The sequence below is a fragment of the Periplaneta americana genome, chromosome 6, assembly GCF_040183065.1.
Source record: "Periplaneta americana isolate PAMFEO1 chromosome 6, P.americana_PAMFEO1_priV1, whole genome shotgun sequence".
NCBI classification, from domain to species: Eukaryota; Metazoa; Arthropoda; class Insecta; order Blattodea; family Blattidae; genus Periplaneta; species Periplaneta americana.
In genome coordinates this window covers 105,673,246-105,689,016 of record NC_091122.1, presented here as the reverse complement: position 1 = coordinate 105,689,016, position 15,771 = coordinate 105,673,246, and the positions used below count along the sequence as shown (strand labels likewise).

At 36.2% G+C, this 15,771-nt stretch overlaps 1 protein-coding gene across 2 annotated transcripts in view; it reads right to left on the bottom strand.

Annotated features, from left to right (window-relative positions):
* The window catches only part of LOC138701622 (RNA polymerase II-associated protein 1-like), a 94,170-nt gene that overhangs the window by 46,889 nt on the left and 31,510 nt on the right, over nt 1–15,771 (bottom strand). For both annotated transcript variants that reach the window (XM_069828699.1, XM_069828700.1), the window contains 4 exons: nt 13,844–14,019; nt 6,669–6,836; nt 1,835–2,025; nt 498–667 (listed from right to left, as the gene is read on the bottom strand). In XM_069828699.1, coding sequence (XP_069684800.1) covers nt 498–667; nt 1,835–2,025; nt 6,669–6,836; nt 13,844–14,019 — 705 coding nt within the window. The remainder of the gene's footprint in view (nt 1–497; nt 668–1,834; nt 2,026–6,668; nt 6,837–13,843; nt 14,020–15,771) is intronic.

The following is a 15,771-nucleotide window of genomic DNA, read 5'->3' as shown; positions in this document are numbered from 1 at the left end:
TGCAACAAGTAAAGAACTTACTAGTAAATTCAATGCAAGAAAAAAGAGAACTTTACAAATTATTATTATTATTATTATTATTATTATTATTATTATTATTATTATTATTATTTTAGTATATCATCATTACTGGATCTGGGGTTTAAATGTATTAAAAGTTAAGAATGACAATGAGTAGGCCTATAGTTGAATGGATATGATATTGGATAACAGGCTTTTCAAGCCTGGTTCACAAGACTGAAATGTAACAATAGAACATTTAGTCACAAGGACTAGACAATGCATATTTAAAATGCATGCTGTATTGTTAAGTGTAAGTTAGGAGAATTAAAGACATTAACAGTACTGAACGGGAATAATGAATCACAAGAATGGCAACTAAAGGCTGTTACTCTCTACAAGATACTTACTCTCTACAAGATACTGTTTGCAAACTTCAATTTCCTTGAAAATAAAAGTTATTTTTGAAACTTGCATGCAATTTTCTTGTCACTTACCTAAGCCTCTCCAATCTCTTGGAACGAAATTTTTTATAATTACAGACAGCAATCTTGGGCAACAAGTTACAGCCAGTGCAGAATCCTTAGAGTGCCGAACAATCCTTATGAGAATTTCCAACACATTTATAACAGCTTTAGGACCAGGTTGCAATACTTCTAGGATGTACCTGAAAAATATTTGTCTTGCCGAAATTCATTCTTACACTTCAATATTTTCAGAAAACTTAGAAATTAAAATAATTTATTATACAATTATCACGTTCTTTTTAAATAGAGGACACATATGAAGTAACTACGAAAAATTCTGTTCCATTATTCATCAATGCTACAACAAAAATATTAACATAATATACTACTGACAGATGTAAATTGAAGACATGAGAAAATTTCACGCAAGTTTCAGAGTTGAAATTAAATTAATATTATTCACTTTACAAAACTTTTTACATTAGTCAGACGAGTATAATACTACATTATTATTGGCTTGGCATTTTGAGGACCAGACGTGGAATGGATCCTTACACTTGGGCTTGCTTTGGCCCATTGTGTCCTACACATATGATGAATGTTCAAATCATACAGGTGGCCTGGATGACATTCGTGAAACCAATACTGACAAGTGGGCCATTCTGCCTCATTGCTGACAGAGCCAGTTCCATCCTCAGATGAGCCCCAGGGCCCAGAACTCCAAACCCTTCCTATACCAGTATCAAAAACCCAAGACTTTACCCCAGTCTATTTTTAATTACTGCAGATGATAGACGAAATTAGGGAAAGATGGAGGTGGAGGTGTTTGTGGAATGACAGAGGGAAATGGAAGTATCTCGAGAAAACCCTCTGCAACATCACCATGTTCACCACAAATTCTGGGGATCGAACCCGGGCGCAACAGCACTTGAGCCACAGACATGGCACTATATTACTGTTAGATTAATTCTTTAGTATTTTAACTCATCTTATGTACACATATACCATGATGTACTGTAATATATTATTGTTAATATATTGAAATATTTGTAATAATCATATATGAAGAAGAAAAAGTAAGATTTATAAATGTGATACAAATATGTACTTACAAGAACGAATTTACTATGCGAGGCAAATCAATATGTAATATGATATAATATTTGCAACAGCAAGAAAGAAAATTAATGGAGAACATTTCACGAGGTTCAGGACTGAAACCTCAACAAATTCATGACATTTCTGTCAAGGGACAATAGATGAACTACATGTCCTGGACTTCTTCATTAATGTTACTTTATTGTTCTTGACATTATTTCACCATCATTGAACAGTCTCTGTAGTTTAAAAGGAAAAGTCAGTGTTACCTGAGCCGTAAAATGATGTCAGTACGTAGTGCCCCCTTTACCATGTCAAGCATCAGGATCTGGTGGTCCTTAAGCTCTGCTTCCTCAGCCTTTTGATCTTCCTTTTCATTGGACTTCGTAGCTTCAGTCTTCACCATCAGATTTGGTTGGAAATGTCCTCTCCACAACCCCAGAATACGATCCAAGCAGAGCTGCAACCACAAAACAATAAATAAGGATTGAGTACAACAATAAGATGATTATTTAACTCACAGCTTAAGCAATAAACCATTAACTGAAAGGCTATAATGATAGTTTTCTATGCCAGACATCTTAGTTCAAAGCCTGGAAAGACAGAGTCGCATTTGTAGTGGACAGTGGAACTCCTGTTTCTCCTACTATCATAATTGATTTTTTTTAGACTAGAACAAGAACAATAAGCATGTGCAATGCTCATCTGGCATCATGAAGATGACACAAAATTTCTCATTGTCATTCATTATACATTTCACATGTTCTCAAACAATTCAATTTTTTTATCATGTTGGGAATTACATTATGTTACCATTAATTTTGTTTTATTGAACTTCTACGCTTAACACATATATAACTTATGATGCACCCATATAAGAACATAAACTTCTGTTCTTTGGACTGCACAAAAACAGATATTGTATTGTAAATTCCACTATACAGTTCAAGTAAATGCATGCAACGGACTTTTCATAAACTCGTAGAAAATAGTTACTGATATGTTGCAATGATTTCCATTATTATGTATGTGCTCATGAAAGGGACCAGTTGGTAGTTATTGAGTTATTGGTGTTTTAACATCTTTTTAGATGTATTTGAAGTAGTAAGAATGGAAAAATTTGGTTCCAAAATATTTTAAAGGACTAAAAGTAACAAGAACGTTCATTATGTAAAAAAAGTAAATTTCACAGTACAGCCCTTAAAAAAAATCTGTTACACATGATCGCAATTAAGTACTAATCCACTGAGAAATTACGTTATTCACAATTTTTTAATGTTTACTAATATTTTTTCTTCATAAATAACTAAATATATAGTAAATATTTGGGATAAATGCACAGTATATGTTTTTCCAAGTGTAATAATAGATTACGACAAGGAGATGGTCTTTCATGTCTCCTCTTCAACATAGTCTTGGAAAAAGTTATTAGAGACGCTGAGATACAGAGAAACCACACCATATTTACCAAGTCAGTACAATTACTTGGATATGCTGACGATATAGATATAATTGGCAGATCCTTTTCCGCAATGTCAGAAGCTTTCCCTGCACTCGAAAGAAATGCCAAGAAAATGGGTTTATCTGTTAATGAAAAGAAAACTAAATACATGACATCTGACAGTAGCTATTTTAATAGAACTGATGTAAAAATAGGAGGAAATACCTTTGAATTAGTGCACAAGTTCACTTACTTGGGGTCCATAGTCCAAATGAACAATGATGTTACGCAAGAAATCAAACAACGGGTCAAGATGGCCAACAGATGTTATTTTGGTCTGATTCAACATATGAAGAGTAACATATTATCAAGAACTGTGAAGGTCTCGTTATATAAGACCCTCATAAGACCAGTACTACTGTATGCCTGTGAAACGTGGACTGTGAACAAAAATAATGAACAATTTCTCAGTGTTTTGAAAGAAAAATATTGCGCAGAGTTTATGGCCCAGTGTGTGACAGGGGTGTATGGAGGAAAAGGTATAACCAAGAACTGTATTCTCTTTATGAAGATGTGGAAGTCTCTAAATACATAATGTTAACCAGGCTAAGATGGGCAGGACACCTGAAAAGGAAGGAAGAGGCAGAGATCCCAAAGAGAGTGATGCTAGCACAGCCGGATGGGACAAGAAGGAAAGGAAGGCCGAGATCGAGATGGATTGATGGAGTGGATGGTGATGCGAAAGCTCTTGGAGTGAGAAATTGGAGGATGGTAGCTTTGGATCGCAATGGCTGGAGACGAGTCCTTGAGGAAGCCAAGACTCAGCAATGAGTTGTAGAGCTACTGATAATGATGATGATGATATGTTTTTCCATTTGGATCCTGTGTCCAAAGTACTGCTATAGTGCATTAAATACGTGGTACAGTCATTAAGTTCTAATACTGAGCGCATAGTGGCATTGTGGTGCACTATAGCGCATAGGTGGCGCCATGGTATGATACCTTGTCAGTTAGTCTCTCGACCCAACAAGAGACAGTTGAGTGCATGCACTATAAGCAGAACTGCGGTCTTTGTTGTGACGGTGATTTGAATGCGCATGTCGGAACCCGAGATGTCACAGTTTGAGCAACGGGCAAACATCAAGTTCTGCCAGAAATTAGGCAAAACTGCTGCCGAAACGTTTCAAATGATGCAGCAAGTTTACGGTGAGGATGCAGTGAGTCACAGTGTTGTGTTTAGGTGGCACCGACGTTTTTTGCAAGGAAGAGACAGTTTGGAAGATGATGTGCATACTGGTTGGCCACAAACAATTCGAATTGAACGCAAGATCCAAGAAGTTGCAACGTTGGTGCGTGCTAACCGCTCCCAATCGGTAGACGATATCGCAGCAACAGTAGGGGTCAGCCATGGTACTTGCTACAAAATTCTGTCAGATGACCTGAACATGTCTCATGTTACCCAGCACAGTGTGCCACGAATCCTGTCGCAAGACCAACGTGATGATCGCATGACGATTTGTGGTGACCTCATCAGTAGTGCTGATGATGATCCGACGTTTCTCAACTGGATAATAACTGGAGACGAAACTTGGTGTTTCCTTTACGATCCGAAACTGAAACGACAATCCGCCACCTGGAAAGTGCCATTATCACCACGACAGAAAAAACCACGACAAGACAGGTCAAAAGGCAAGGTGATGCTTGAACTGTTTTTTGATTCAAATGGAATTGTTCACATGGAATTCATCCCAGAAGGTGCAACTGTGAACAAAACCCGCTACAAAGAGATCCTTGGGCATTTACGAGATTCAATTCGCCATAAGCGACCTGAGCTATGGCGTACAAAGAATTGGCTGTTGCTACATGACAACGTCCGTGCACATCGCTCTGTCCTTGTCCAAGAGGAACTTGCAAGACAACAGGTGACAGTTCTTCCACACCCTCCGTACTCACCTGATCTCGCACCATGCGATTTTTTTCTCTTTCCTCGCATGAAAGCAACCCTACGTGGACGTATATTTCATTCTTCCGAAGAGATCATGACTGCCACAAGAGAAGCCATACGGGACCTTCCTACCAACATCTTTCAACAGTGCTTCCAGCAGCTATACCAACGTTGGCAAAAGTGCATAATGGCCAACGGAGACTATTTTGAGGGAGGATGTAGTTCTGTTTAAATGTACGCCGTGTTATACGGCATCTTGTGATACATCCAGATTCTTGTGGGAGCCTACCCTCCAGGCGTCAAGTCTTAGATCTTAATGACTGTACCACGTATATTACTTAACCAGTAGTCTACTCACATTATTTCTGCTCACATCTGCATTTTGGGTAGATTGTAATCCCCTTTACTCTCTGATCTCAATGTCATAATGCCTTATAGTAGTCACAGGTGGGGCGAGATCTCTTTTTCGGAGAAAATTTTCCTGGTGTTCGTGATTTTTGTTTTATCTCTTTCATTCCCTTTGTGAGAGTCTTTTTCAAGCGTGAGTCACAACTTTCTTGAAACAAAGTATGAGTATATTTTTTTAGTCATGCTAGTCAGTTCTCCACTTTGTAGGAGTATGTCCAGGCAAGACAAGTACATTCACTTCACTGTAATTGTGAATGAAACTGCATTTTGAGTCATCAAATGGAGAAGTAAGGTCAACGTTTTTGTGCATTTTAGGTGTCACGCCTTCTTTAAATTGTTGCTTCAAATTTTCTGTCCTCTCCTCTCCTCTGAAGTGATGTGTGAAAGTTTTTCTTTCCTTTTTTCGGTTTATTTTGTACTACTGTTCATCACACCAAACTTCAGCATATGATTGTGATTAATATGTTCAATTCAATAAAAATCAAGTTGTTGACGAAAAAATAAAGTTCTCTGGAAAAAGTATGGTACAATTTCTTCTGTAGCTGCAACCCTTAAATAAATTCCCTAATTTCTTCTGAAAACTCCAAAATTGTTTGAACAAGAGGGATATCGTGCACAGCAATACAGCTTTCTTTCTTTCTTTCTTTGACTCTCTTTCTTTATTCAAGAGCTCTCCCTTCAGGATCATCGGAAATATCTGAAAAATTGTCTTCACTATCACTATTGTATTCACGTAAAACACTCCAACCAAGCAAAGGAGCACTGCAATATTTTGTCACGACATTGGCTATTTCAGATGGTAAATCAGAAAGTGAAATTGGAAATAAATTCAAATCTGCCATTGTCCCCTGTCATGATGGAAAATAACTGTGTAGATCTTAAAAATAATCACACTAATATAGACCCTTACTTCTACATTAACTTCCAGACTCAATATTGCACTACTTCTCTTTTAGCTGGTTATTTTATGATTCTTTATCAACTACTATGGGACACTGCAGTACTGCACAGACTAATGGATACAACAAAACTGGCTTGAACTACTATAGAAGACAGAACCTCATAATAACATCTTGCGTTTATGTTCTCTACATTCTTGAACACTAGCACGCAGCAGACCCATAAATTACTTAGTATGAAGCAGATAAGACACATGAATCATGTGAATCATTACGCACTGACAAGTGGTTCCTTTTCTGCCTTTCTAGAAACAGTAATTTGAGCGTGATACATTTGATGCAAGTCTTTAATATCTATACAGCTGACTGTTTGAACATACACAACATCAATAGTAACAAGAAGAACATACCTCGTCAGGTTGGTTCCATAACATGTTCCTCAATGCCATCAGTGTTGCAGTCAAAATGGTCTCAGTGTTGTCATCCAATGAGAAGCGAAAGAGAAGGTATAAATCTGAATCCACCAACTGGTTCAGTAATGGAGTATCCATACACTCATCATAATATCCAGCTTTAGTCTAAACATAATCACAACATTAATCATTACTGAATGATGGAATAATATGTAACTATGCTGCTACTTACATAACAAAATTTTCAGATTACAATACAACAAACATAAATTCTTATATTTCGTAATATCTTCAAATCTATTTAACTTCTAAAAGTGAGGTACAATATAAAAACTGGCTCTATCCTATGTTCATGTAAGAAGCAGTTTGAAAGGAACATTTGATGATATTTTTGTAGGTCTAAGAGAAAGTTAATGTAATAAGGAAATATATATTACATAATTAACTATATAATGTTTCACGCTTTATATTCTTCCACAAACCAGGGTGGAATGATTTATATCATGATTTTAATCACTTGATTTTTATTATATAAATCACTGATTTAAATCAGATTATTTTATGATAAAAATCAGTGACTTATTTTCTTAAGTTATGTTTATTATTAATTTTTTATTAATAATTTACAGATACATCCTATATGTTAACAATGACATACCCAATGCGTAAATAATTAAAATTAATTTGCTTTCTTATAGTTGTCTAATGCTTGTAGTCCATTGTTGTTCAAATTCAAACTGCTGTTTCCCCCCCCCCCCTTTTCAGTTTGTTTTATGTAATTTTTTAGTTAACATCTAGTAGTAACTTGTTATAATAAGAGAAAAGTCACTTTATTGTGTGTATCAAGTTATTCTACTTGTAAAACTGTACCAAGAACAATGCTGTTAACTTAAAATGAGTAATCCAGGCCAAAAATTTGATCCAGTTTGGAGAAAAATTTTTTTTTTAGTTTGCCTTTTCCACTTCAAGGTTAAATGCAAATCATGTGGTTTAGAAATGCAGAGATTATTGCTACAATGAAGTTATATATTCAAAAATGTAACAGCATAAAAGAAAAAATACAGAAAAAAGAATAGGATAGGCCTACTCCAATATCTGACAATGAAGATAAAAATTTAGAGACAGGTCCAGTAGTTGTACCTTCAGTATCAAAACAAAAGAGATCATTAGTTACACATCACCTATTCACTGAGAGACCATCTCTGAAAATTAAGCGAAGTCAGTTTAGTCCCTTTGTCATCTGAACAAATGAAAACAGAAAGAGAACTTAAATAAACAAGTTGCAAAATTCTGTTATGTACATACAGTTTCTTCTGTTTCATTCAGCTTTAAGACAGAAGAACTAGTTAAAAAATATGTTGTAATAAATCTGATTTAAATAATAATAAAAAAACAATGTTATTTATTTTTTTAACATCATGATTTTTTTACACCCTGGTGCATTCTAAGTTATGCAACAGGCTTGGTACGGACAAAACATCAAAACTTGTGTTCCTATACAAACATCTGAATAAGCAGACACCATTAAACACAACCCAAAATGAAGAACTATTTGAAAATAATGTAAATTTAATTCAACTCAACAATAGGATTTTATTCTTTCAACAATAATTCCTTTCTACAATTCGCCTTAAACGCTCTCGTCAACAATTGGATTTTCACTCAACACAATATTCGTTATAGCACTCCACCGACGACAATGACAATTTACTTGGACTATTACGAACAACAATGAACTGTTAATCTTAACTAATATTTACAAAACACTATTTACAAATCAGAACTATCAGTTCTCAGTTCACAGTTCTTCTAGCTCAGTCACTCGGGTTCACAGTATCTCGAACCACAGACCTTCAGAGACAGTTCACTGTACTCGAACTCAGGTCCCTCCACTGCGGTCCACTGCACTCGAACTCAGGTCCCTCCAACTGCGGTCCACTGCACTCGAACTCAGGCCTTCGGATGCTGGCACAGTTACGGACGCACACTCGAGTCGAACTCCGGTACACAAGACTGGCTTGCTTGCTCTGGCTTGCTCACTGACTGGCTGACTAATCAACTGAAAACTGAAACTGCTCGAGTTCGCTGGCGTTTCTTCTTTTATAATCACAGCGACGTAGCCTCGAAAGTTCGACGCGTCTCCAGAGATTGCACTCCAGAGAAATCCAGAGCCCTCTCCTCTCTACCAGCACCAGATGCGCGCGCACTCTCGTCGCGTTGATGTAATACACCCCCTCTCTTCTCTCCGCCGTGCGCCGTCCCAAAGTGCTCCGCGCGATCTTCTCTCTTGCGGGACGCTGGTCGTGAGTTCGAATCTCACGTCGCTGTCACAATAATTGCTGAGTTATCATCTACGGTATTATATTCGTAGTTGTGGTGTGTTGTTGTCTTTTAACATACATGTTCTAGTATTTTTACTGTTTCACGTATGGGTATGTTAGTGAGTGTATACAGTCCCGCATGGAACGTCATGTGCTCGCCAGCCGATTTTGTGCTGCGGAATAAAAACTAATTCAAATGCGTAGGTATGTCTATAAATCATTTTACACACACTTTAGATCACATCCTTCATTAAGGTACACAGCTAGCGTACATCACAAAAAAACTAACTATTGCGAATGAATATGTAAATCATTTTACACAAATGTAGATCACATCTTTCATTAATGTATACAGCTAAATAATTATAACAGAACAAAAACTAATGCGAACACATATGTAAATCATATATACAGTATATTACCACAGACTATGGTATGGGAATAGCATTAACATTATAATGAAAGTGTTTCAAATAAAACAGACTCGATTTTACTTACATTTTGTTAATACTCAAGTGGAAAGACGCCACACTCCTTGTAAATGTCGATTTCTTCGGCCTCATCACTGGTGTCACTGCTGTTGTTATCCAAGGAAATAAATAACTGTTCTACTATACTGTCAGCTTCCTTTGCTTACTGCAGAACTATCCAACTTTTCCACTTATCCACTGACACCTGTTCGATTTCTTGTTGCACTAGGTGTTCGACATCGGTGAGGTGGAAAGTCGTGTTATTTTCTCCAAAATAACCTTTCACTTATGCCCAAATGGAATTGAAGTGGCAGTGATAAGATGGGAGTCTAATAACAGTGTGACAGGGAGTAGTGACGATAGAGTCTATTTCATAAGTGAAGAATCGTGGTTTATATAATTTTACATTCTGCATTAGCTCTGCTTTCGTCATGTCTGTAAATACCTCTGGTACATCATTTTCCACCAATCATTTCAGAATGATGTCTTTCCTGTCTTTCATCGTTGGTGCTTTGTTTAATTGCACAGAGTGGTAAGGGGCATTGTCCATAATAATTACAGAATTGGCACTTATGTTCGGCAGCAGAGTACTTTTAAATCAGTTCGTGAAAGTCTTCCCATTCAGTTCTTCGTGATAATCACAAGTGCTCTTTGACCTAAAAAGAAGCATTATCCCCAAAACAAAACCATGTACACCACTTGGGTGAAGCAGAATAAGTCTACTTCCCTTCCCAATGGGTGCTTTAAATGTCACTGCTACAATATCGTCTGTCCAAGCTAGTGATTTTGTGTGCCCGGCATTTCCCCACGTTTTGTCTAATCACACCACTTTTTCGGGACTGATGTTCAGAAACTCCCCCAAAAATCTGCCATGCCATGCCACAATTTCACTTCTTTCCACCACAGATTGCCTCCCTGAGAATTTCTTATATCTAAAACCAAGTTGTTTTAGCACTGTACTCAAGCTGGTTTTTCTGCCATCAGATAAGCTCGCTTCTTTCAAAGAAACGAGCAGCTTCTCATGAGTGGGATATTTCTTCCTCATATAATACTGGTGAATATGCTGCCTTATCATGTCCTTTTGTATCGGGTGATGTCTTGAAGAGGATCGTGGTCTTTGCTTTCCAGAAGTACGTAGCATTTCAGACGACATATTAAAATCCAATGGACACTTTTCTTTTGTCACACTTTTAACGGTTGTTTTTCCCACCTTCAAAGCGTCACAAACTCTGCCACTTTCGTAACAGCAACAAGAGGTCCTCCATTGTCTTGCTCCTTCTCAAAATATTCACGCAACTTATATTTAAATTCACGGCTTTGGTTCTTAAAAGAGCCAATTTTTTTATTTTTCGATTCTGACGAACCACTGGCCATATTACTATATCAATAATATGGCTTACAGACACCATAAATCGCTCAAGCACAAAACAAAACAACTTCACCTATACTAACACAAAGAACTGATGCCTCGTTCGCCATGTGCTTCACATAAAAAAAGAAATGACAACATCGCGGTAAATGCATCAGACTCTCATAGCTGGTTGGTTCTAGCAGACAAGTTTCACCTATGGTACCTGCCTCTCTCCCAGCACTGCACACTACGATTGAATTATTCTTCACAAATCAAAACTCAAGTCTTATAGTAGCAAACTACATTACATTAAACCAAACCCGAGTGTTTTAAGGTTAAAATTTAGCAGAACAGTTTCATTCACAGTAGAATTTCGAGGTTCTGTTCACAACTTCAAAATGCCACAGGTTGACAATGCTGGTCTCTATCTTTCTCTCTCGTTCTCACTTCTCTTTCTACACGAAACTTCAGAGCAGGAGATTGGCCGGCTGTAGTTTAGATTGGTGATGTTAGATGATGCTAGTGTTGAATTGTGGGGTATGTGTTTGTTCTTGATGTGGTTGACTATGACTGTGTTGTTCTTGACTGCAGTGTTATTGGTGAATTGTATGTTGTTTCTCATTATGTTTTCCATGTATTTAGCTAGCATGTATGCTGGTGTAGACATGCAATTAACTAGGGGTCTGATTCGTATATTAAGCTTATCCACTAGGCATTTTAGGTTGAGCATTCAGTTGTGGAGCTTCTGTTTTCATTTGTTTCAAGTATAGTTTTTTTTAACTTAAAACTGGAAAAAGTCTAACTCTTGTTTGGTTATTGGTGTGATGTTAGTAACAATACCGTATTTACTTCAATAAATCCAATTAAAAATAGATTAAAAGTATTTAAGTAAAAAAAAATTGAAATAAAAAAATCTAATTTATATATTTAAAAAATTTCATTTAAATAAAAACACACTGATTTTGATTTTAATTAAAAAAAAAAAAACATGATTTTTTTTTCCCATCCTGCCACAAACATGATCAAAATTCTTAGTTAAGACAGTATGGGTCATAATGCTGCATACCATAATTGAGGAAAATAAATTTTCATGTAAACATAAGTAGAAAACCTGAGGAAGATGATATAGCATGAAGGATGTAAGAAAGATGGTGAATTGAGTAGACTTCACTCAGGATACGGTTCATCAGCGAGCGTAATGTGAAATCAGCAGTGAAGCTTCTTTTGATGCCTAAGAAATTTAAACTTAAAAATCTGAAGCTAATTTCTTATTAATATTGAAGTCAGGCTAAATTAAACTGGTTGGTCAAATTTGAAAGTTAACCACTTGGTAACTGACCTCCCTGCAATTGATATTAGTTTTCAATTTGTGCAAGTGGTAGTGGTAGCAATGACAGTGGCAGCAGTTATTAGTAGAGCTCGGATTTTCATGCAAATACATGTTTTTATATAAGCTTGTTACACTTCTCAGACTTTGCAAATATTCGTTCTATGAATTATCGATTTCAAATAACCGTACTTTTCCCATGCATGTTTGCATGTTTTACCCTTTTTTGGGAGTAAATTCATGCATAATACATATTTTAAAGATTTTAGACTTAATAACACATATTTAGACTTTTATAATGCATATTATGTCCTTTTTCGGATTTAGTGCATATATTATGTTAACTTGCCTTTTATAAATGTTGCTTTGTAGAATCTGATATTTCCACGTTATTTGTCTATAGAGAAAAAAATAAAAGAAAGCAATGGTAATATGGTTTCGTGGCATCCTACCTGACACTAATCTTAGAACTTTCCACTAATGTCCTCTTTGTTATACTGGAATTTTCAATCCCCAACTCTCGCTAGTTACAACCTGGGGGTTAAAATACTGAAAGAATGGCAGAAGCAGCACGCTTGCAAACTGCAATTTAGTACACTTTTGTGTCGAATTGTGACGTGTTGCTATAGTTCCTGTTAGAACAGCAAGAAGAGATCTTGTGTCAAAATGGACTGAGGGGAAGGAATTTCCAAAGACGGACAGTGATGCAGTTTATTGTAATTGTATTATTGAAGACGTAAATACTTGTGAATTTTGGGGCACAGTTACGACATAACACTGCAAAGTCGGAAAGTCGCGGATTCCATTCTCGATGGGGTCATGGTCATGCGGAAATGCAAAAAACTAACAATTCGACCTCGCTTTATCCCAAATTTTCTCACTTAAGTATGCACCTGTCACGTCTTCTTGTGATGTACAAAGATCATTTTCTGGTTCAAGAACGTGTTCAGATAACACATGAGCTTAAGCGAAGAAGATTTTGAGAAATTAGTTGTTGTACATTATTTCAAAATAAAATATAAATGTAACATAATGTAGAAATCAATTTTGATAGTGCATACTTTTACCGGTTTTTTTTTTTTTTGCTTCATTGTGCATGTTTTGTCACATGATAGTGAAGGAAAGCATGCATGTTTTAAGATTTGATAGTGCATGGGAATCTGGGCTCCAGCTATCAGCATCAAAATTTAACAGGGGTGATTCGCACATACATTTTTCCTGGAGTTCTCTATCAGCAACAAGGTTATTTTATAGGCAGTAAATCTACAACACGAGACTCACAGCTTTACTTCCTGCCTAAGAAAGTCATGCTAAGGATTTTATCATCCTTTAAAACCCTATGCTGGCTTTTAATCCAAGAGCTAGTGTGGTAACCACTAACCATGACAATAACAAAGTATTTGTGGGCGTAGACATAAAATTTTGTCGTTCATCTTTTTCACGAACTATATGTAGCATATAGCTCTATTTCACCCAAATGACAGAAGCTGCAATAAGGACTTTTCCCACCCTAAGATTCATCACCTGCAATTATGTTGGAATCCGTGAAATTTGACAAACAAGGACAACTGAAGATATTTTGACAGATTTTAATCATTAATATATGTATACTCTAGAACTTTTACATATACTTTTAATATAAATATAGTGAACATAACTATTCAATTTACAGAGTCACTTTTGTTGAAATTAATTTAATTTACCTTGTCAAGAATATTTCCTAATGTCATAAGTGCAAGGACACGCTGCTGCAGCATAGAACTGCGGGACAATTGGAGCAATTCTTGCAAGGTATAGCCAGGGCGTTCTGGCTCTTCACCATGGTGATGCAAGGCCCTTGTTACATCTACTTTATCTTCTGCATATGGTAACAGTATACCTACAAACATTGAAGAATACAAGCTTAATAAAATATTATTTTAATGACTAACAAATTATCAGAATATCCATTAAAAATTTTTCTCCGGCTTTCCAACAACAGCCATTACTTAAATGTCATCTGCACTGTACCATTATACTGTAATTTATTTGAATGATTCTGTTACTAGTACTTCTATGATAACCAATTTTCCTATATATTAATAAAGAGGACTAAATACAAATACGGAGGGGCACAGAAAAATGTATACACACTTTAATGGAGGTAATTTACAGGCTTTATCAAAGTTGAACTGAATTACAGTGGCAATGAATAATGTAATATTCTTTCAAAATATCATGCTAACATATGGATACTACAGCCATTAATCCAACTATAGGACAGTAAAACAAAATGGCGACATAGCATCATTCAAGCAATGCATTATCATTTTGGTGGTATTTAAATTTGAAAAAATGTGCAAAGTACAATAGTGGATCGAATTTGTAACAGAATCTTCAATGAAATTCATTTTAGGTATTTGTGACAAATATGAGGCCAAAGCTAATGTATGTTGTGTACACAAGCAAAGATCCAGGAGACCACGCACAGAAGGCCTATGTCTTTGGCTATCATGTTAGGATAGTTAGATGTTCACCACATGAGTCTACAAAACAATGTGCATGTAAGATAGAAGTAAGATGATCAAGTGTACAATATCTCCTTAAGAGTGCACAATGGAAAATTTATATCCCAAAATTGTTGCAAGCCATGACTCAAGATGATCTTGATCAAAGAATGCTGTACTATGAGCGGTTTCAACACAAGGTACATTGAGAATGAGGAGTTTGTAAAAGAAATTGTTTGATATGACAACACACAATTTCAGCTGAACTGTACAGTGAATTGCCACAATTGTGTGTTCTAAGTTCCAGAAAATCCATATATTCATATGGAGAAGGTGCTAAATTTACTGGGACTCAATGTCTGGTGTACAATGTCATCCACAAGAACAGTTAGGCTACTGGTCTTGTGTACCTCGACATCCTTTGCACAGCTATTTTACCTGCCATTCATGCACTTAATGAAAATGAACAATTTTACTTTCAACAAGATCATGCACCATCATACTAACACAGAGTCAATTTCGAGAAGAAAAATACTAAAATTCTCGAGTTTCAAATCATTTATGTTCCATTACATGACCAGTTCTCAAAAATTAATCTTTTGCTATAAGCAAGTTGGATCTGAGCAAATGCAGGAGCAATGCAGCATTACCAACGTATTTAACTACTACTTTACTGAAAACGCATTTCTTGTGTTGGATTCAAACATTCATCTAACACAAAGATCTTGAATATGATTATGATGATGGTGATGACAGTGCTGATGATAATGATGTGTATACTAAAGTTCAGTAATTGAATGCACAGCTACATACGAATACGAGCATATTAAATATTCAGTGGGACAGACGGGGTTCCTCATTACCCTTGCCATTTTCGTCATAGTTACAGTTGAATTCGCCAATGTGCAAGTATGCCAAAACATTTTGTTTTCTAGAGAATGTGTTAAGAATTTTAACTATCATAAACATGTTACACATGGCTGTTATCCTAGATCATATATACTAACAGATAGCTCTCTTATATAGGCTTTAGAGTTTGCAGTCAACAGATGGCACAATGACCAACACCATCAAGAGACATGAACCGGTCTGGTCGGTCTACATCGATTATTTCTTGCTTACGAGATAATCTCGTAAGCAACGGT